This window comes from Cyprinus carpio, chromosome A7 (genome assembly GCF_018340385.1).
Source record: "Cyprinus carpio isolate SPL01 chromosome A7, ASM1834038v1, whole genome shotgun sequence".
Lineage (NCBI taxonomy): Eukaryota > Metazoa > Chordata > Actinopteri > Cypriniformes > Cyprinidae > Cyprinus > Cyprinus carpio.
Genome location: NC_056578.1, coordinates 44,979,934 through 45,001,312, shown reverse-complemented (window position 1 = coordinate 45,001,312; position 21,379 = coordinate 44,979,934). Strand labels below are relative to the sequence as shown.

General features: G+C 35.9%; 1 protein-coding gene, 3 long non-coding RNA genes and 1 pseudogene across 5 annotated transcripts; all 5 read right to left on the bottom strand.

Annotated features, from left to right (window-relative positions):
• Positions 1–2,764: 2,764 nt before the first annotated feature.
• LOC109074918 lies at positions 2,765–3,500 on the bottom strand. Its single transcript, XR_002015110.2, has 3 exons — positions 3,318–3,500; positions 3,068–3,156; positions 2,765–2,962 (listed from the first exon to the last, which is right to left on the bottom strand). It is a non-coding gene; the product is annotated as an uncharacterized LOC109074918 (long non-coding RNA).
• Positions 3,501–7,203: 3,703 nt separating this feature from the next.
• On the bottom strand, positions 7,204–9,521 carry LOC122134645. The gene is made up of 6 exons (XM_042761284.1): positions 9,312–9,521; positions 9,075–9,179; positions 8,702–8,892; positions 8,466–8,607; positions 7,643–8,284; positions 7,204–7,551 (listed from the first exon to the last, which is right to left on the bottom strand). The coding sequence occupies exons 1-6, from the start codon at positions 9,436–9,438 to the stop codon at positions 7,484–7,486; spliced, it is 1,275 nt and encodes a 424-aa protein (XP_042617218.1). The 5' UTR covers positions 9,439–9,521; the 3' UTR covers positions 7,204–7,483.
• Positions 9,522–9,602: 81 nt separating this feature from the next.
• Positions 9,603–10,958, bottom strand: LOC122145815 (annotated as a pseudogene).
• A 176-nt stretch (positions 10,959–11,134) lies between these two features.
• Positions 11,135–12,615, bottom strand: LOC122145733. Its single transcript, XR_006160545.1, has 3 exons — positions 12,279–12,615; positions 11,451–11,622; positions 11,135–11,237 (listed from the first exon to the last, which is right to left on the bottom strand). It is a non-coding gene; the product is annotated as an uncharacterized LOC122145733 (long non-coding RNA).
• A 1,312-nt stretch (positions 12,616–13,927) lies between these two features.
• Positions 13,928–19,479, bottom strand: LOC122145724. 2 transcript variants are annotated; one of them, XR_006160532.1, is made up of 6 exons: positions 19,374–19,388; positions 19,179–19,257; positions 18,980–19,048; positions 16,615–16,768; positions 16,340–16,432; positions 13,928–14,664 (listed from the first exon to the last, which is right to left on the bottom strand). It is a non-coding gene; the product is annotated as an uncharacterized LOC122145724 (long non-coding RNA). The 2 variants fall into 2 exon arrangements; XR_006160531.1 differs by having other exon boundaries at positions 18,980–19,257; positions 19,374–19,479.
• Positions 19,480–21,379: the final 1,900 nt, after the last annotated feature.

The following is a 21,379-nucleotide window of genomic DNA, read 5'->3' as shown; positions in this document are numbered from 1 at the left end:
CACAGCAATGGTGACAATCCACAAAATAAATAAACAGTTAAGTTCTGAACATCACAAAACATGCTACTAAAACTTAAGACAAAAGCAAAAATATAAGCACATGAGAATTCAAGAAAATAAGTGGACAATTTAGGGGCATAATTTATTCATGCAGCAATGCATGCTGGGAGTCATGGCCAAAGAGTAACCAGAGGTGGGAAGTCCAGGGGCCAAAGAGTAAAAGTCCTGCCATATTTTTTGCTCCACCCATGAACTCAGCAGCTGATTTCACCAGAGATGGAACCAAGTCATTCCTTCCAAGTCACAAAACAAGTCCCAAGTCCTCAAAGAGTTAAAGTTAATGAGATAATTAAGTGACTAATTAAATGATGATTGTGCATTAGTGATGGACACCTGCTGTTATTGAAAATTACAGAGGATCAGATGTTGATGTTTTATTGGTTGATGGGGGGTCATGAAATGAGAAACCAAATTTGCCTTGATCTTTTGGAATATAAGAGGTCTTTGTACCATTAAAACGTCCTGCAAGTTTCATAGCTTAAGAGGTCCTCCCCATTATAAACGAGCCATTTATTTAATCAAGCTCTAAATACAGCTCGTTCTGGATCCATGGTAAGAAGTGACGTCACGGTGCGAAGTGAGGTTCCAACCATTTGCATATGACCGCCTCCAGCACAAGACAACTACGCTCATTTCGTATCGTTGTCGCGCCGCGCGTCTCACAAGTATTCAGTCGACAGACAGCGAGTGGGTCTGTGTACAGGAAAATTACAATGCCACGCAGATGTGCTCAAACATATAAGGTTTTATCATTGCAAGAGCCATCGCTTCGAATGCATCACCCGCTACTAAACAGTTACGCTCAATCCGCAAATGTTCTGGCTGGGGGCGTTAATAATTGATCCATAGGCATTGTCGTTAGCCAATCATAACAGTGGGCGTTAACACTGAACTCTTAAAGGGGAAACAACCCAAAAACAGACTGTTTGAATCAAAGGACGAGAAACAGGGTGGGAAAATGTCATAATTCACTACATTTTAAAAGTTTTTTTTTTTTTAAACTATAGTAATACTATAATTGCACCTAGGGGACCATAATAATAAAATAAAAAAAACCATGTCATGACCCCTTTAAAATGATGCCACCATCATGGAGATCAGTGTTTGATTTAGTTGTGCTCTTGACCCTTGACTTGTTGCGCTAGATTTCTCTCCGTAGTTCTATATGTGGTGTTGTAGAGAAGAGAGAGATTAGTGATATATAGTGAATATATAGTCACAATGAGCTTGTTTGATTATGTCCAAAAGCTCTAATATTTACAGGGACATAAGTTTAGATTTTTAATAATCATCCCAGTGAAACTACAGCACGCAAAAAAGTGCTGCTCTAATATTTACAGGGAATGCATTTTAAATTTGTGTAATGCACATAGAAAATTTGAACTCTAGTGCTTTTTAGACACACACAGATATCAAGAACCAGCATAAGAATGTCTACAAAGGTGACAATCAACAAAATGCTTCATGTTGCAATACATGAATAACTCCCATAATGCACTTCAGTATGAATAATGATTTTCACCACTGTTGAGGATCATATGATAAATGTTCATGGCTAAATGGCCTAATCTTAAACTGTTTTTTTTTTTTCTTAATATTGAAGCATTATGGCAGCATTTGCGTAATGAGACTTCTCTCTTTTTTAAATCACAATCAAGAAATTTAAATCAAGATCATACAGTCATCAAAATCATAAGTTACTAACTAGCTCAAGATTTAATTAAAACATTGTGCAAACTTTTACTGTAAAACAGTAATACAATTGCTTCAACGCAAATTTATCAAAAATACTAAAAGGCTCAAGAGCCCAGCTGAAGCAAATACTGACCACAAATATGGTGGAAAAGTTAGTTGATTTCATCCAAGGCTGTGCCTGGAGTCAGTTGTAGTTCTTGTGTTTATCTTTTCTTCAGTGATGTTGATTGTTAACAGCAGGTGTTCATCACTAATGCACAATCTTCATTTAATTAGACACTTAATTATCTCATTACCTTTAACTGTTTGAGGACTTGGGATTTAACTTGAGACCAGTTTGTGCAATAGTATGTTCCTGCACAACCGGAGGCTGCAGTTTCAGGACCGCAGATCTAGGACCGCAGTTCTAGGACCCTGTTGGTTTAGTTTGTAGTCATGTTTGTATATAGCATCAATATATTAATCTCAGTAGTATTTGTTTTTAAATGTGATTTTTGATTCAAAATGCAGCAGAGGTTAATTACTAAGTGTGCTTTGAGTCACAATTTTAAATTTAAACATGAATTTACACAAAATATAAATATAAAATGTATATCAATTTTAAAACAATAGTAAAAAAATGTGAGAACTTTAAAAGTCTTAGTCTCTTGAATTATACAGTATATTGATTAACCTCCTTAAGGTGAATTAGCTCATTATCAGGTAAGTTTAAAGTTGGAATCAGCGTATGCAGTCACTAAATTACAGCCGATATTTTAAAGGTTGTTGAGAGACAAGACGAGACAAGAATGATTCAAGAATGTTTTATTTATATATAATATATATATGTCATTTTTGCGACAACATCACAACAGCACCAAAGCGAACCCCTTTTCCATCAGGCTTCAACTCTAGAGAAAGAGAGAGCGAGAGACAGAGAGAGAGAGAGATAAATAAATAAGAAACATTTGTTTAACATTCAACTGGAATAAATATAAATATATATATATATATATATATATATATATATATATATATATATATATCTGATTTAACACTTATGCACTGTTGGAGTTTTAGAGAGAGAGCCAAACAGAATATTCATGTTACTGACATCTAATCACAAACTTCAAATGTGTAAGTACATAAGAGCAATACCCACCAATTGAATGATCTCCCTTCTTTCCTCAATTGTTTGTCAATCTTTCTATTGAATTCTTCCACTTCACTGAAATAGTTATCAGAGAACAAATCACTTTTGTGATAACAGAAATATCAGTAGCAAAATGGTGCACTAGGCATTGTGCAAAAATAATTCATATTGTACTCTGACCTGAAATGATAATATGGACCAGAAAGGAAGACCTGCTCAGCCTCCTGCAAGGACAAATTCCGGAGGGCAGCCAGGGCATATATGATGGCCTATGAAAAACATTAATATAAATATACTGTTATAGCACTACTGAACAGCAAGCTATTAAACATGGGTCCATGCACGAGTAGCACCAGCATGTAGTTTATACAGTAGCTTTTGTAAGCGCAGGAGCAGGACACAAACAAACACATTACATGGACCGGCATACCTCCGGAAAAAGAACATCACAGATGAACTGCACTTCATCTGTGAAGCTCAATTCTGTTGGTGTTCTATCCAGCACTCCTCTCAGATAAGCAAACAAGATGTCCTGCTGTTCCTCACTGTCGAGGTAGACAGGCACCCGGGAAGAGGTTACCTTATGTAACCACTTAGAGGGCTTCCCGTTGAGTACACCTTATGGACAAACCATGGTTCAAAAACAGTTATTTATAAGAAATGTATACTTTTAAGATAAAGATACAATAATTTGCAGCATAGTTAAAAGATACAATTGTACCACCAAATGCTCCTCAGATCCCTGTAACTTTACTATAAAGTCCACCAGTCTCTTTTCTTCTGTGGTGCGGTCATCCACAGACTCAATGTGGACTGGGACCTTCTCAGAGACAGCACTCTGTCTTGGGACTCTGTAGACAGGCTGAAGAGTTCCTTGGACCAAGCTTCTGGCCTCATCAGTCCAGAAGGCAAACCGCTGACCATGCCTTTCAGACATTAAGAAGATTAATCTAAAGTACTGCATAGGCAAAAACTAAGGCATTTGGTGTACAAGTGACACACACAAATGTCTAATTGACTGAAAGGTGTGGTTTAAACTGTTTAAAAGCACAGGTAGGTCCAGTCTGTTTGTACAGAAATTAATATACATATAATGTTTAGTGGTGTCATACCCTTCTATTTTGAAGCGCTCCATCAGAAGAAGACACCACCACTTTCGAATTAAAGGCATGTCCATCTGAAAGATGCGTGACAGTGATGAGGAGAATCGTTTAGTTCATGATGTATCTATTTTCTTCATGATGAAGAGTGTACACACAGACAACATGTAAAAGTGAGAAATTTCCTTGTACATTATTATTTTTTTTTAAACCAACTAACCTCCTGGAAGTCAAACCCCACACCTGTCACAATGCAAAGGGTATACTGCAATAGAAAAGATGGAAGACATTTTATTCACAGTGTTGACAGAAACTTGTATATAGTTGACAAAAAATTGAGACCTTACCATAAGCATGAAAATCCCGCAGTCATTTCCAAAGGTTTGGCGTGGCAATCCCTAAAAGCAGCAAAAAAGGTAACACACAAGTCAAATAGATGAAAGCCACTGCCACTCTTTTAAATTATGACATCTACATGATATGCAGAATATGGGATATATATTTGTTTGGAGTATCTAAATGTCCATTTATTAATCACCGCAATATCATGCCCAGTCTTTTCAGTCCAGCTCCCAGGATCTATTGTTTGTGCAAGATTCCTACAAAAAATGTTTTTAAAAAATTAAAATGATAATAATGTAGCCAAAATATTATCAGTACAGGCTATAAGAACGTAGCCGAAATATATCAGTACAGGCTATAAGAACGTAGCCGAAATATATCAGTACAGGCTATAAGAACATAGCCGAAATATATCAGTACAGGCCATAAGAACGTAGCCAAAATATTATCAGTACAGGCTATAAGAACATAGCCGAAATATATCAGTACAGGCTATAAGAACGTAGCCGAAATATATCAGTACAGGCTATAAGAACGTAGCCGAAATATATCAGTACAGGCTATAAGAACATAGCCGAAATATATCAGTACAGGCCATAAGAACGTAGCCGAAATATATCAGTACAGGCTATAAGAACGTAGCCGAAAGTATATCAGTACAGGCTATAAGAACATAGCCGAAATATATCAGTACAGGCTATAAGAACGTAGCCAAAATATTATCAGTACAGGCTATAAGAACGTAGCCGAAATATATCAGTACAGGCTATAAGAACATAGCCAAAATATTATCAGTACAGGCTATAAGAACATAGCCGAAATATATCAGTACAGGCTATAAGAACGTAGCCGAAATATATCAGTACAGGCTATAAGAACGTAGCCGAAATATATCATACAGTACAATAAGCAACGTAGCCGAAATATATCAGTACAGGCCATAAGAACGTAGCCAAAAATATTATCAGTACAGGCTATAAGAACGTAGCCAAAATATTATCAGTAAAGCTATAAGAACGTAGCCGAAATATATCAGTACAGGCTATAAGAACGTAGCCGAAATATATCAGTACAGGCTATAAGAACGTAGCCGAAATATATCAGTACAGCCCATAAGAACGGCCATAAAAATATTATCAGACAGGCTATAAGAACATGCCGAAATATATCAGTACAGGCTATAAGAACGTAGCCGAAATATATCAGTACAGGCTATAAGAACGTAGCCGAAATATATCAGTACAGGCCATAAGAACGTAGCCAAAATATTATCAGTACAGGCTATAAGAACGTAGCCAAAAATTATCAGTACAGGCTATAAGAACGTAGCCGAAATATATCAGTACAGGCTATAAGAACGTAGCCAAAATATTATCAGTACAGGCTATAAGAACATAGCCGAAATATATCAGTACAGGCTATAAGAACGTAGCCGAAATATATCAGTACAGGCTATAAGAACGTAGCCGAAATATATCAGTACAGGCTATAAGAACGTAGCCGAAATATATCAGTACAGGCTAAAGAACATAGCCGAAATATATCAGTACAGGCCATAAGAACGTAGCCAAAATATTATCAGTACAGGCTATAAGAACGTAGCCGAAATATATCAGTACAGGCTATAAGAACGTAGCCAAAATATTATCAGTACAGGCTATAAGAACATAGCCGAAATATATCAGTACAGGCTATAAGAACGTAGCCAAAATTATCAGTACAGGCCGTAGCCGAAAATATAAATTGTTATTTTGAACATGTCAAACAGTATGCCTCATTTGTGAACCTAAAAAATGGCTCTGTACTCATCATCACCAAATCCAGACTCATGCATTGCGTACAGTGAGTCTAAAAAGACAATCTCTCTCATGAGTGGCTTCATGATCTATAATGTGATATTTGGTAAAAGATACACAACATTTTAAGAGTCATTAGGACAAAAAGTAGAGCTGGAATTGACAGTTTGAACTTTCATGATTTAACAATTACCACTACATGTACTATCTAGAATCTTGTAACAGTACCAATCCCTTACACCAGAGAACGAAGGGTTTCTGGCCCATTTTCCTAGTTAAAAAAAAAAAAAAACTGAAAGCATGTAAAACATTAATCAAATGTCTTGTCATTAGACATATATCTATATATGTCTTTTCCCTATAGTTAAAAAAAAAAAAAAACTGAAAGCATGTAACTACTTTGAATAGACAATAATATGAGAGAATACAGTAACATACAGTACATATTATGTTAATTTAGGCTTTAATCTTGTGTTTCTATACATGTCACATACATGTTGCTGAGCTGCTTCATGAATCAGTTTGAAGCAGGCATTCCCAATCTACAAGAAAACAACCAAAGCAAATAAAAAAAAAAAAAATACAAAAATGACTAATCCCATCATATTTTTTACAAGCTTCACACTATGCACCTGGGAATCCATGTCTCTTTGTAACCCTAGGCTCCAAAACTCTTCACGGGTGAGACATGTGGGCCCTTCTTTTATAATAATTTCTGCTCCAGGCCGTCTCGTGTCCAGAACATAGCTGAGCTAGAAATAACAATTATTAGTACAGGAACAAATATTCTTGCATTCGGATGGTTTACAATGACTTTAATATTTAAACCAGAAAGACTTAAAAACATGTAGATGATAAACTTTCACTATATCATGGTTACACTGTGCAATTACACAGTGGGTGACATGCACACTGTGCGGTGTGGCCTGTACAGATCATAGATCAAATATCTGTTACACTCATAACTAACAATCAGATAATAGTTTGAGGCATAGCAAACAAATCACATTAATTAGCTTACCAGTTTGTCCTGGATAGGATTCAATTCTTTTTCCCGGGCTTACACAGTTTTGAGAAGCCGAAAGGTGGTGGCTTTGGCGCAGTGAGGAACGATGGCTTGGGTGCAGTCTTGGGAGCTCCCTTGGGAGTGTCAAGGGATGCTGTCTTGGGCACTGGCTCTGCTGAAACTAAAGCCGAAAATGACTAAGTGTTCCTATTCATACAGGTCAGTCCATGTTCAAAAAAAGGTTAACCCATCAAATGAAAGAAGTTCTTAGCACTGATATTCCATAAGCCTTTTGTCATACAGAAAAACATAATTAAGAATTTGACAAGAGAAGAGCAGAATGAGTCCCTCATTACTTACCAGTTGGTACATCAATGCCCATTGGAACAGTGGAGACCTTCTCTGGGGAAACTGGATTTACTAAAAAAAAAAAAATAATTATTTCAAAATTGAGCAATAAATGTGCTGCATTTAAAACAGAATTGCTTAAAAAGAAAAAAAATAAAATTACCCAACACTGCCTGGCTGTGCCTGTTCATTGTGACATCATTTCCAAAAGCCCTTTTTATGTTGTCTAGACGTTGTTCATTTCTGTACGTGTTATGATGGTGTATAATATTCCTCATAAGGAACAGATGTGTTGAAGGTAAAGCCATGTTTAAAAAAGTAATTATTTTCTTCATTCTGGAAAATAGCTGTTCTGCAACTTGACTGTTTACTTTTCCAGCCAGTTGTGGGACCGTGCAAAGCTTCCGCAGGACATCACGGGGATCTTTCGTATTGTCCTCGTGGAACCGGTCATACAGAGCATAATGCTCTGCTGAACCAGTCACTGGATGGCCTTCAGGGTCTGGAATCATTTTTTTACAATTCAGCCAAGGTAGTGAGACCTTCAGTTTCCCATCTTTGGCTTGGGCTATGTTGTCTGGAGTTGGGGGGCTTAACCGTCCTTCAAAGGGTTTGAAAGGTAAACTTTCTGGTTCTCTAAGATTCATGTGGGTTGCTAACCCACGTGCAAAGTCATATATGATAACATTTGGCATGTGCTTCCAAGAAAGCAACATGTCTGCAAAGTCACGTGGGCTTTCTGCTCGAATGTTACACTTTATGCTGTACACAATGCCGCATGGGCACATAATTACAGCCCAACCACCTGAGATGGGGGAAAAAAAAAGTTGTTTAACCAACTAAAAAGGGTTCATCCGTACAGAGTACATTGAAAATAAAAGTCAGATAATTAAAGAGAGGCACCTTTGGAAGTTATTCCACCCAGGGGCAAACCCTTCAAAATAATGCTAGCACACACAAAGTAAACTATGTAAAATGTAGCCTACCTGAAGCAGCCCAGATCTTTTGAAAAACCTTGTCGTATGTCTGCCTTGACTTCATTTCATTTGACAATCTCAGAAGGAGGTCAGCTCGTGATCCAGACGAATCTAACCCACACTCCTTACATAATTTCCTAACCACCTGAACCTATAAAATAAAACAAATTAAATGTATGAGGAGACACATGTTTTTGAAAATAATGGCAACTAAAAATAGAAAATCTAATGAATTGTGTTTTTACCTTCTGCTTGTATAGTTCCTCTCTTAGGCAGTCCTCTATTACTGTCATTTCAGAGACCTCAGCCGGTTTTGGAGGACGGACTTTTTGATATTCCGTATTAAGGACATGGTTTGATCTACATGTTTTTGGACCTATCCATGGTGCCCAAAAGTTATAACTTGGTGGGACTGTAAATGGATTTTTTTGTTGACCTTTGAAAATATGACATCAAATAACAACAAATAATTGTTAAAATAGCTTAATATTTACATAGTGATAAATGTAAACATATTATCTATCTATGTCCATGTTACTTTGTTTGTTGCCACACAATTTTGCAGTCATTAAAAAAAAGGCTAACATATTCAGAAAATTGTTTGCTTGCTTGAATTACTTGTTACAAATCCTCGACCAATCCTCTCCAATGAAAGTGCCTCCCAAAAAATTTGCATATCAACCTCTCCATTGAAGTCTTCTGGGGGTGGTGAAAGGTCACTTACTAAAGAAATAATGTAAAAACATTACACAGAAGTCAAATGTGTATAGAAATTAAAAGCTGTGTGAAACTCTGGGTGTATTTGGGTGAAACTTAATACTAGAAGATAACACTTTTCAATGAAAGCATGCTTACCTGACAAATGGAAGGCCCCCTTCTTATGGAGGTCCATGATGACAACTGGTGGATGGTCCCCACAGTTCACGCAGGAATACTCATAGTCATGTTCTGTAAGAGCTTCAAAGTGAAGATATCCTTGCATAATCGTATCAGCTGAGGGAAACTGCACCCCTGTAGTCCTTTCCAAATACTCTACCACTCTGCTGAAAGCAGTATGGACCAAAGAAAGAAACATAATAATGAAAAAACAATTATACCATACATTTTTAACTGTACATTTCCCCCACAAAAGGACTGAATTACAGACTATACTAAAATTAAGATACAAAATACTGTAGCATATTCCTAATAGTTATGCATAAAGGGAGGTCAAGGAGTATCCGATCATTAAAATTGTGTATGCCATCTTTCCACTCTTGGTAGCAAAAGTAGGCTCCAAACTGATGACAAGACTTACAGTAGGTAGAAACATCTGGAAATTCAAAGATTCAACAAAAATCACAGTTTCCAAAACATTGAATGATTTTTAAAAGTATCCCAAATCTCCCATAGCAGATTTAAATTTTAATAATAATAATAATAATAATAATAATAATAATAATAATAATGAATATACATTATGGAATTACCTTGAACAATACGTGAGCTGGTGAGGATTTTCACCTTTTGTGTGATAAGGACCGGGTCACTCAGGGGTACATTGCCAGGGCAGTGCTGGCACATCATCTCTTCTGGAATTAGATGCCTTGGGTATTCCTTTTCCACTGATGGAAGCCGAAAATGTTCAGGAAGTACAACAGGTAACTTTTTGTTCTTCAGAATATACTGGACCATGACTTTCAATTGTTCATCTTTTGGTGGATACGTTATGTCACCCAGATCAGCCTCATCATCTCTGTTTTCATCCCCTGCTGATGTTAGGACTTCCACTTCCTCAGTGCTCCGCACTTTTCTGAAAAGTTCACGGTGTGTCTGAAATAAGTGCCATTTTCCTATATATTTGTGTACGCATGATCTCTTTGTCCGATGACAAGGACAGTGCCATGAATTTTTTTTTTTGTGTCATATGACACAATGACCCTTCCCAATCGACTGTAATATGACACTGTAAGGCTCATAAATAGAGATGTATTTCACTGACTGAGGCATTCCAATTTTGCAGTACACAGACAAAGGTACATGGTTGCTGTTGGCAAGGTTTTGCAGATCAAAGCAAACCTTCTTTTTATCCTCACCAAACCACTTGCTCTTCACCCATTTCAGTAAGTGTATCTTCACTCAGTACAGGAAAGGAAGCATAGGATGAAACAGTATGTTATTGATTTAAGGTGTATGCACTGATATGCTGTCAACCCACTCCTCCATGCCAACTCCATGTTCACCTGGCACTCAGTGGATTCACAGAAAACATGTTGATTTTCCCCCATATCTTATTTTGAACATGCAGAGGTATACTGGTACCATGAAATGATTTGTTGACGGTATAAATTCCATTCTCCAGATCGATACATTCATTCTGAAGGTGGGAGGGTGCTGTGATGTCCTTTCCGTTTACTTGTGTGCTTCCTTTCTATGTGCCTCTTTAAATTTTGTCTTATGCATGAGATGGTGGCATATGGGACACTTTTTCTTTAGTTTTGTCTTCACACAGACCCTTTGCATCTGTTCACTTGGGGTTGATGGCAGAGTGGTGGTGGTTGTAATTGGATCTGGGATGGTGTTTGGTTGCTGTTGTTGGAACTGCCAACTTGATCTTTTTTGGAGATGGGATGGTTGTCAATGTCAGAGCTGGGATTGTGCTGGTTATGTCAGGGTGCTTCTCGTTGCGCGAAGACAAGTGTTTAATGAAATCAGATTTACGTAACAGCATTGACTGGCAGTGGATACAGTGGTAATGCAACTGTGGTTGGCAATGTAACCCACATCTGTGAATGGTATACCCTATAATGGTATAAACAAGAACATAGAATAGATCATATATTTCAATTTGTAAATTATGTATACCCAAAATTTGAATTAGGTATTTGGTTTTCAAAAAACAAATCAGAGAGCTTTGATTCACTGCTCAAATGGAACTGATCATAAATACATTCTGCTTTTAATGCACATTTTAACTCCAATTGCATTTCCTGAGGGAATGTTTGAAAATTTTACCTTCATGGATAACTGCACGATTGAAATGGCTCTCTAAATGGGTTCTGATCTTGCTCAACTTTGATGGGTGGAACAAAGCTGAACTACAGAACGGGCAGTGAAAGTCCTTGCAGCATGTGGTGCATCTCTTCAATTCGGGCAGGGATCTCCCTTTTTGGATTGTTATATGCATCTTGAAAAGAGAGAGCCTACTTGTTAGAATATTTTGAGATCATGAAAATAGCCCTAGTGCCCTTTTTAAATCATCTGTCCTACAATGAGCCAAACCAAATCCATAAAATCACTTCATATTGGCCATGCAGAATATGACAGAAACTAACACATGATAACAATGGACTGTATGTGGAGTAGGCCTGCAGATTAGGACAAATTGTAACAAGCTATTAAAACTGCCAAACGCCTCATTCATCATTGCAAAACAATGCCAAAACAACAGGCTAACATGCAACTAGGCAGTCTGTGCAGTTTAATTATGAAATATATTTTATACTTAAATATGGTAAAACAACGAATATTAAGCCAGTATTCACAGTAATACATTAAGCTGCAGGTAAATCTTACAAACCTTACATCAACCATGCTCTTGTCATCTGATAAGTTTAATTAATGTGTTGGCTAGATTCACTTATAATACTTCCTCATTAAAACTCAACAAGGATTTATGAAATCATGGCCACGAATTAACGTCGCAGTAATTAATAAAACTAGCTCACGAATTCTTAATTAGGTGGGAATTAATTATTAATTCATAGTTAGCAGTTCTCACTATGTAAACTTCGCACCGTTTAAACGTTATAAAATAAAACTTAATTAAACATCGGTACTCACCGTCTGATTGCGGTCCACGTCGTCCATCTTTAATTAGTGTTGATCCAGTACAGTAGGTGGCGCTGTCACAAAAAAACTAGGGTCCTAGAACTGCGGTCCTAGAACTGCGGTCTTGAAACTGCAGCCTCCGGTTGTGCAGGAATACCCTTCTCGCTCAAGAAGGAACAACATCAGGATTTACTCAGTGCCCGAGAAAAGTGAGGGAAATAATATGATTGACTTTGTGTCGAATCTGATTCGGGAACAACTTGGTGTTACCGCAGAGCTTCGCATTGAACGCGCGCACAGGATATACGTGCCAAAGAGGCCTGGGCAACATGAGCGTCCACGGTTTATTGTGGTGTTATTTCAAAGCTATGCCAGAAAACAGAGTGTGCTTAAGGCAGCGTTGATGAAGAAAATCGTACAAGTGAACGGTAACAGGATCTACTTTGACGAAGATTTTACTCCAGCTGTCTACAAGGAAAGGGGAAAATACAAAGGTGTGTGTAAAGTGCTGCGCGAGAGGAAGATTAAACACCGCATAACACCTGCCCAATTAAAGATTTTCTGTGAAGACGGTAATGTTAAGATCTTTGAAAACCCAGCGGCAGCTATGCGAGGCCTATCTGAGGTCGGCATCACAATGGATCTACCTGAGGAGGAACCAGACTTGGAGACAACGCTATGTGCAGCTGGTTGGCAAACTGTCAGTCCTCGCAGAAGGCAAACGTCGGAGTGCAATTTCGTAGATGCTGTCAAATCATTGTTGGACAATAAGCATCTAACTGGAGCTACATGTTTAAGTCACAAGGGGTTTTGGAGCGTCTACGGATCAAGATTATGGCTGGGACAATGATATTAAGAAGGGAACGCGCGCACAAGGTACTGACTACAAGTTTTTATTTTAAAGGCCTGGTTCATCATGGAACTGTCGAGCATTGAGTTTTGTTCTTGTGCATTTATGTTTGAACATATGATTAATGAATAATGGCTGAACAAATGAACTCATTAGAAATTAGAGAAAATGGGGAATATAAAATATATGATTTGGATGTAGAATTGGATTCAGAAAGGCATGTGCGCAACCATAATTTAATTCCGTGCGAATACTATAGTGAGGACGAATTCAACTTAAATGTTAAATTAGATAATAATTTTTCACTTGTCCATTTTAATTGCAGAAGTCTTTATATAAACCTTAATAAAATTATAGGGTATTTAAATACATTAAAAAGTCAGTTTGATATTATCGCTTTCTCTGAAACATGGTTAAATGCCGACAAAGGTTATGATTTGGGAATTGATGGATATATAGTTTGTATCATGTTGACAGACCGGGAAAATGAGGAGGAGGTGTGGCATTGTTTGTCAAGGAAACATACACAAGTAAGATTGTTGAAAGGATGTCTGTGGCTATACACTGTAAACCCTAATAAGTTAAGACTACTCAAATGATTTGATTAAAGTGGTTGCGTAAGTAAAATTGAGTAATGGCAAAATTGACAACTCAATTCAATTGAGTTGACCTAATGTTGGTCTCTTCATTGAATTAACTTAAATGTTTAAGTACAGATAACTTAAAAAGGCAAATAGACTTAACTTAAATTTTCGAGTTTTATATGGTCGTTTACTTGTTTTAATGATTTATAAATAATTTAATACAAATATTGTATTTCCATAAACTGCTTTATTTGGTTTATACATGTACATTAATTTAGGAAACATTGCTCACATCAAGCTTATATTTTTAAGCCACATTAAGACACTTGAATGGCACTTTAAGCTCATATTTTTAACAGTAAGCTAATTTTTAACAGTAAGCTGCATTTTTAAGTCACATTAAAAAAAATAAGCTCATGTTTAACAGTAAGCTAACATTTTTACAAAACATTGAGCTCACATTAAAAAAAAACCCAGTAAGCTCATATTCATAACAGTAAGCTCACAATTTACAAAACACGAGCAAAACAGTAAGCTCATTTTTAAAAGACACATGAGTAAAACAGTAAACTCGTATTTTTAACAGTCTCATTTTCAAAAGACCATGTGTAATGTAAATCTGTTGCTATTAAAAGTGCGTTATGCAATTTCTCCATTTTAACCAAACAGCTGGTTTGCCAAAGACTGTGTTTTAGGCTGCAGGTCTTTCTGCCCCAAGGAAAGTAGAATGCGCTGAATGAAGTCAAACGTGTATATCAGCGACTTTGGGTAACTCAGGTGCAATGCATAAATTAGTCAGAACAGAAGGCACATTGCTTCAGGAAGGTCATGTAGATTGTCCATCCCTAATTTTCCCTCGATTACTATTCCAATCGAAGAGGGAGACGAATGCAGAGAGTTGAGGGGCTTAAGAGTCGTCCCAGCTTCAACTATCACAATCCCCACTGGCACATCAAGAATTGAGCTGTGACATCTAGTGAATAAACATTAACAAATTAAAATTCACATACATGCAAGCTAATTTACATTTCAAAAGTTGCAACTTAAAGGGTTAGTTCACCCAAAAATGAAAATTCTGTCAGTAATTACTCACCCTCATGTCGTTCCAACCCCGTAAGACTATCGTTCATCTTCGGAACACAAATTAAAATATTTTTGATGAAACCTGAGAGCTGTCTCACTCCTCCATCGTCTTCTCTGTAATTTAAACTTGCCAGTCCAGAAAGTTTTCAAGACATTTTAAAATAGTCCAAGTGACCGCAGTGGCTCAACCTGAAGTTTATCAAGCGACGAGAACACTTTTTTTTGTTTGCAAAAAACAAACAAAAATAGCGACTTTAAGTATTAATTTTCCTCTTTGTTTCTCTGAGTGAGTTCATGTAGTGTAACAGCGCAGCGCTTCTGGGTTGAGCCTACATTCTGACCCAGAAGCACTGCGCTGTTACACTACATGAACTCACTCAGAGAAACAAAGAGGAAAATGAATAGTTGAATAAAGACGTTATTTTTGTTTTTTTTTTGCGCACAAAAAGTATTCTCGTCGCTTGATAAACTTAAACATCAGCCACTGTCACTTGAAAAAATTTAAAAACGTTTTTACTAACTTTCTGGGCCAGCAAGTTACAATTGCAATAGAAGCCTATGGAGGAGTGAGACAGCTCTAAGATTTCATCAAAAATATTTTAATTTGTTTTCCGAAGATGAACGAAAGTATTACATGTTTGGAACAACATGAGGGTGAGTAATTACTGACAGAATTTTCATTTTTTCTTTACACATTCACACTATCTTTCACAAACACTGTATCAATCTCAATCTAAAGGGTTAGTTCACCCAAAATTGAAAATTCTGTCATTAATTACTCACCCTAGTGTCATTGCACATCTGTAAGACCGACGTTCATCTTCGGAACATAAATGAAAATATTTTTAATGAAACCCATGAGGTTTCAGTCCCACCTTACTAGAGATCCAATGCAATTACCACTTTCAAAGTCCAAAAACGTATGAAAGACATCATTAATCCATGTGACTTCAGTGGTTTAACCTCATTTTAATGAAGCTACGCAAGTGCTTTGTTTTGCGCAAAAAAAAAAGTACTACTTTATTTACAAAATATAATCTCCAACGCCCGTTCACGCAATTACGTCTGCTCTCGCATGAACACAAAACTCAAGCATTGTGGTGCTATGTGAGTAGTGCTCATGTGCGAATCTGAACACACATGCTATACTCTCATAAACAGGCGTTGCAGATAAACATTTTCAAAAATACACTGGTAAATTATGTTTTTTTGCACAAACATAGCACTCGTTTTGCTTCATAAAATTGAGGTTAAACCACTGGAGTACTGTAGTACAGAGTACTGTAACAAAGTCTTTCCTATCGTCCTTGAAAGTGTAGTTGTGTTGGATGTCAATGGAGGGTCAGAAAGTTACCGAATTTCATTAAAAAATCTATTGTGTCTTGAAGATGGAACGACAAGGGTGAGTAATGAATGACAGAATTTATTTTTGAGTGAATTTAGATTAATACAGTGTGTGTGTGTGTGTGTGTGTATGACAGATTGCGAATGTGTGAGAGAGTGTGTATAGAGGGTGAGAGAGTGTCTTTTGGACATTTTCTCCTTGGAATACTTACCAAACATGTCTTAAAGAAAGCAGGAGAGTCATCTCCAAACCAAAGGGGTAGTCCTTGAAGCACCAGAGTTCGGACTTCTGTTGGCTCTGATAGCTTGTGTGGAAAAAATAAAATCATATTAAATCCAACCACTTGATATTAATACATTATAACATCCTTTAAACATTTACTCAGAGATCAACTATGAAGTCTATATTGCAGTTTATACAGGTTTCACATCAATCTACTTTCTTCTAAGATATATCTAGGATAAATTATTGGGACTTCTAACTAACCTTTGTTTGCTTCAGAAGGTTCATCAAGAGCTGACCAGCAACTCCCTTTTTGGCTCTGAAAATGTCCAAGAGGCATGTACTATGTTGGTCAAGGGTCTCGTTAAATTCCCTTTTTCAAGTTCTTACCAGCAATCCTATTAAACTCCATGTAGATCTGAAAAAATTAAGAAGGGGCAAGTAATGACATGCATGCATGGTATGCTTGATTATTTTTTTAAGATATCAACAGGTTCATCCCAGTCCAAGTTACAAAAATGTGTTGACCTAAAAAGAAAAGGTTCATTATTTACATTTAAAAGGATTTTTAATTCAAGACTGAAAAATTGCCGTCAATTTACTCACACTCAGGCCATCCAAGATGTGGGTGACTTTATTTAGTAGAACATTAAAGAAGATTTTTAGCTGAAACCATTGTCTTTTGGTGATATATAACGCAAGCCAACCATCTCTTTGAGGGTCAAAAAACATGTACAAGCAAAACAAAATTAATAACTGTGGCTCCTGACGATACATTGGTGTCTTAAGAAACCAAACGATAAGTCTATGCAAGAAACTAAACACACATTTTATATATATATATATATATATATATATATATATATATATATATATATATATATATATATATAGTATCTTATGCCAACCAATTTTTTAATGTTTTTAAAAGAAGTATCTTATGCCAACCAAGGCTGCATTTATTTGATTAAAAATACAAACAAAAACAGGAATATATTGTGAAATATTATTCCTGTCATCAAAGCTGAATTTTCAGCATCATTAGCCTACTCCAGTCTTCGGTGTCACATGATCTTCAGAAATCATTCTAATATGATGATTTGATGATCAAGAAAAATTCATTATTATTATCAATGCTGAAAACAGTTGTGAACAAATTTCTTTCAAAATTCTTTGATGAATAGAAAGTTCAAAAGAACAGCATTTATTTAAAATAGAATATTTAACATTATAAATGTTTTTACTGTAACTTTTGATCAGTTTAACTCATCGTTGATGAATAAAAGTTTACTGACCCCAAACTTTTGAAGGGTAGTGTTTAATGTAACAAAAGCTTTAGATTTCAGATAAATGCTGTTCTTTTGAACTTTCTATTCATCATAGCATCATGAAATAAAAATGTAAATAACTGTTTTCAACATTGATAATAATCATAAATGTTTCTTGGGCAGCAAATCATCATATTAGAATGATTTCTGAAGATCATGTGACACTGAAAACTGGAGTAATGATGCTGAAAATTCTGCTTTAAATCGCACAAATAATTTATTTTAAAAGTATATTAAAATAGAAAACCATTATTTTAAAGTGTAATATTTCAAAATATTACTGTTTTTGTATTCTTGATCAAATAAATGCAGCCTTGATGAGTAGAAGAGACTTCTTTTAAAAAAATTTTTAAAAAGTAATGCATCCAAACTTGACCAGTACTGTATATCTTGGATGGCCTGAGGTTGAGTAAATTAAGAGCAAATTAAAACGGTTTTCATTATGAGGGTTATAGGTAATCTAAACTTTATTTTTGTTAGTCACTATTAGCCACTAGAGTTTTAATAAATCTTAATAAAAATTAAAAATATATATTTTAACAATTTTATATTTTATAAATATATAAATTTTGAAAATATTTATTTTAACAAATTCACAAAGTTTACTTTTAGTGGTAACACAGCTTGTCACTGGGGTATTTACTCTCAAATGAACACCTTTATACTTTTTTTTTTTTTTTTTTTTTTTGTTTTACATATTTAAAACGACAATCTGTTACCTGACAGTGAAAATTATAAATAGTCTACAAATCACTCATGGGGACATGGCAAATAGACACAGCTCTGCTAATGGTAACTTGTTAAAGAAGAAAATAAAAATAAAAATCCATAGATGCATTTAAAAACTACTGTAAAAAGAATAATTAATATTATGCACCAGGGACACGTTACATCCACATAACTATTAATTAATAATAGATCTCTGTAAATGTGTTCGCAGGCGGGAAAAGGTCTGCGGTTTTTAGTGAACATGAACCGCCAAAGAAATTCTTAAAACGATTAACGTTAGGCCTAAGTCAGTATTCACGCGGCTGCCCAATTTTACACCAAAAAAAAAAAAACGTCATTTCACAACAGAGACATTTCAGTGTGTCTGTAAATAGATTTTTCTCGAAGTTTGAGCCGCAATATCATGCTAAGGCCTATTGTAAACTAACAGCGCTAGTCTGTAAAACAATTGCTAGGTTTGGAAGTTGGGTGATTTTAACTTAAAGCCATTTATACCTTGTCCATCCGTATAAAAATAAAACATTTAACAGACAATAAAGGAAAATGTACAGGCGTGTTATAGATGAACTTACCAGTGGAACGTCACTCCTGTGGCCTCACGACTCCTCGTCTGCTTCATAACCGCCTGCCTGCTACTGTCCCTGCGGGAGGAAAACGGGAAATTCACATGTTCTTACAGAAAGTTAGTAACACAAACGTGTTTATAACGCGAAAATACACGAAGGCAACGAAGCACAATTTAAATATATATTTTACCATTATTCTACGTACCTGTGTACTCTGAGTCTTTCACGACGACTCTCTTCCCGCCTGCTTCGCCGCCTGTGTGGCTGCTTGTGCCGCTGGCCCGCTGCCAGAGTAAAACGGTAAAGTGTTTTCACCATGCAAATAACATTACAATAAAACGTATAAGGAAATAAAAAAAATGTCTGTATATTTATGCGTTGCGTTTAAATCTTTACTTACCTATTTAACTTTATTATTTAGTTCTTCTTTCAGGTGGCTCTGCAAATGACTCCGTTCTGGCCTGCAGTCAGTGCTTCGTCTTCAGCAAATTCGACAAAAAATTCCCGCCTTGTGTTATATTGGCCAATCGGCACTGTTGTCAAGGCAGAATTTCAAGCACGACCAATCATTTTTAAACAGAGATGTAGCGAATAATTTAAATAAATGGAAATTCTGAGTTTATAACACTTAAAATCTTAATTCAAAAGATTTTTACTGCCAATGAGTAAGTTAAACACACCTGTTTAAGTTTTGATGGCAAAACTGTGTGTTATAAGTAATGTGAAGTTATGTTAACTTGATTTCTTTATTAATGACAACATTAGGGTTTACAGTGTAGAAGGTCTTCTAGAATGTGCGGCGGTGGAGATTGAGTTGGAATCAAAGCAAAAAATTATTATAGCTTGTGTGTACAGAGCACAAGGCTCAAATGTAGAAGTATTTAAAGATAAACTCACTGAACTTATAGATTGTACAATGTTAAACAAGACCATGTGGTTATGTGGTGATGTTAATGTTGATTTAATGAATCCACAAGGCCAAACAGCAACCCATGATTTTTTAAACGAAATGTACAGTAAATGTATGTTTCCAGGGATATCACAACCCAGTAGAGTGACACGGACAACTTCAACATTGATAGATAATATTTTTATCAATAATATTGACATTACCTTCTATAGGGGGCTGCTATTATGTGATATCAACGATCACGCATCGTCTGTGGCCTAAAAACTGCTAAGAAAGTTAAAGATGTTGATAAAGTTAAATACATTCGAATTAGGACAGAGAAGGAAATAGGCTCATTTAGGAAGGATCTGATTAACCAAGATTGGAGTAAAGTTTTGGTAGAGGATGTTAATAATGCTTATGAGGTCTTTCTATATTTGTAACTCTTTATAATAAAAATTGTCCTTTAAAAATGGGTAAAGTAAATAAGTTCGATAAAAAACCATGGATGACCAGTGGGTTACAGAAGGCCTGTAAAAAGAAAAACAAACTATACCGAGATTTTATTAAATACAAGTCTAGTAATCATGAAATTAAATATAAAAGATATAAGAATAAGTTAATAACTATAATGCGACAGGCCAAAAAAAAAACTATTATAAAAACAAATTGTATGATTATAAGACTAATATTAAAGAAACTTGGAAAATTTTAAATAAGGTTATGAAGCCAAATTCTCAGAGTAAAAATTTACCTAAATATTTTGAGCACAAAGGAAAGGTTATTATTAATGGAATAGATATTGCATATGAGTTAAATTCCTTCTTTGTCAATGTCGGACCTAATATTGCGAAAAGACTTGAAAAATCCAAGCATGTAGCTTGGTGTAATAGTGCGACAGGAAGTAGTAGAATCTTATAGTCAATGTTTCTTAAAGGTGCCATGTGTCATGTCTTGCAAAAAAATCAAGTCATACTCCACATTCCATACCAGATGGGGGCAGTATGCCTCAATAAAGTGAATTGGTCTACTCTAGAGTAACAAACGAGAAACGGCATAGTCTCTATGCTCCGCCCCTACCTTCACAACAACCCTAGAGCCATAGCCGAAGCCGAGAGGACGTTTTGCCTCCAGAGGAACGTTGGGTGATGTCAAGTGATTTTGAAACATGACATCTTCAAGCTACTCCCCTTCACCTTTACCAGTGAATATGTTCATATTCGTTTTGTTCATAATAAATTATTATTAGTATATACACATTATTTGAATTAAATTAATTTGACAGACAGCATTCTGTCAACATCATTGGTCAACATCAGACAGCTGATGTTGACCAAGCTAGCGCCAACCAACGTAACCAGAGCTGCCAACTCTCAAGCATTCACCGTGAGACACACGCAATTGACTCTTTTCACACCACACATCAATTAGTAGATAGGGACGATAAAGTATTCTTAGATGCACATATACAAGTGAAAATAGGGACAACATCTATTTAGAGTGTTACGTATGCTGCC

Coding starts and splice junctions, on each gene's coding strand:
- LOC122134645 (XM_042761284.1), bottom strand. CDS start 9,438: ATGCAAGGATATCTTCACTTTGAAGCTCTTACAGAACATGACTATGAG. Junction 8,893..9,074: donor TGGTCGAGGATTTGTAACAA/GTAATTCAAGCA, acceptor ATATTTTCAAAG/GTCAACAAAAAAATCCATTT. Junction 8,285..8,465: donor AAAGATCTGGGCTGCTTCAG/GTAGGCTACATT, acceptor CCCCCATCTCAG/GTGGTTGGGCTGTAATTATG.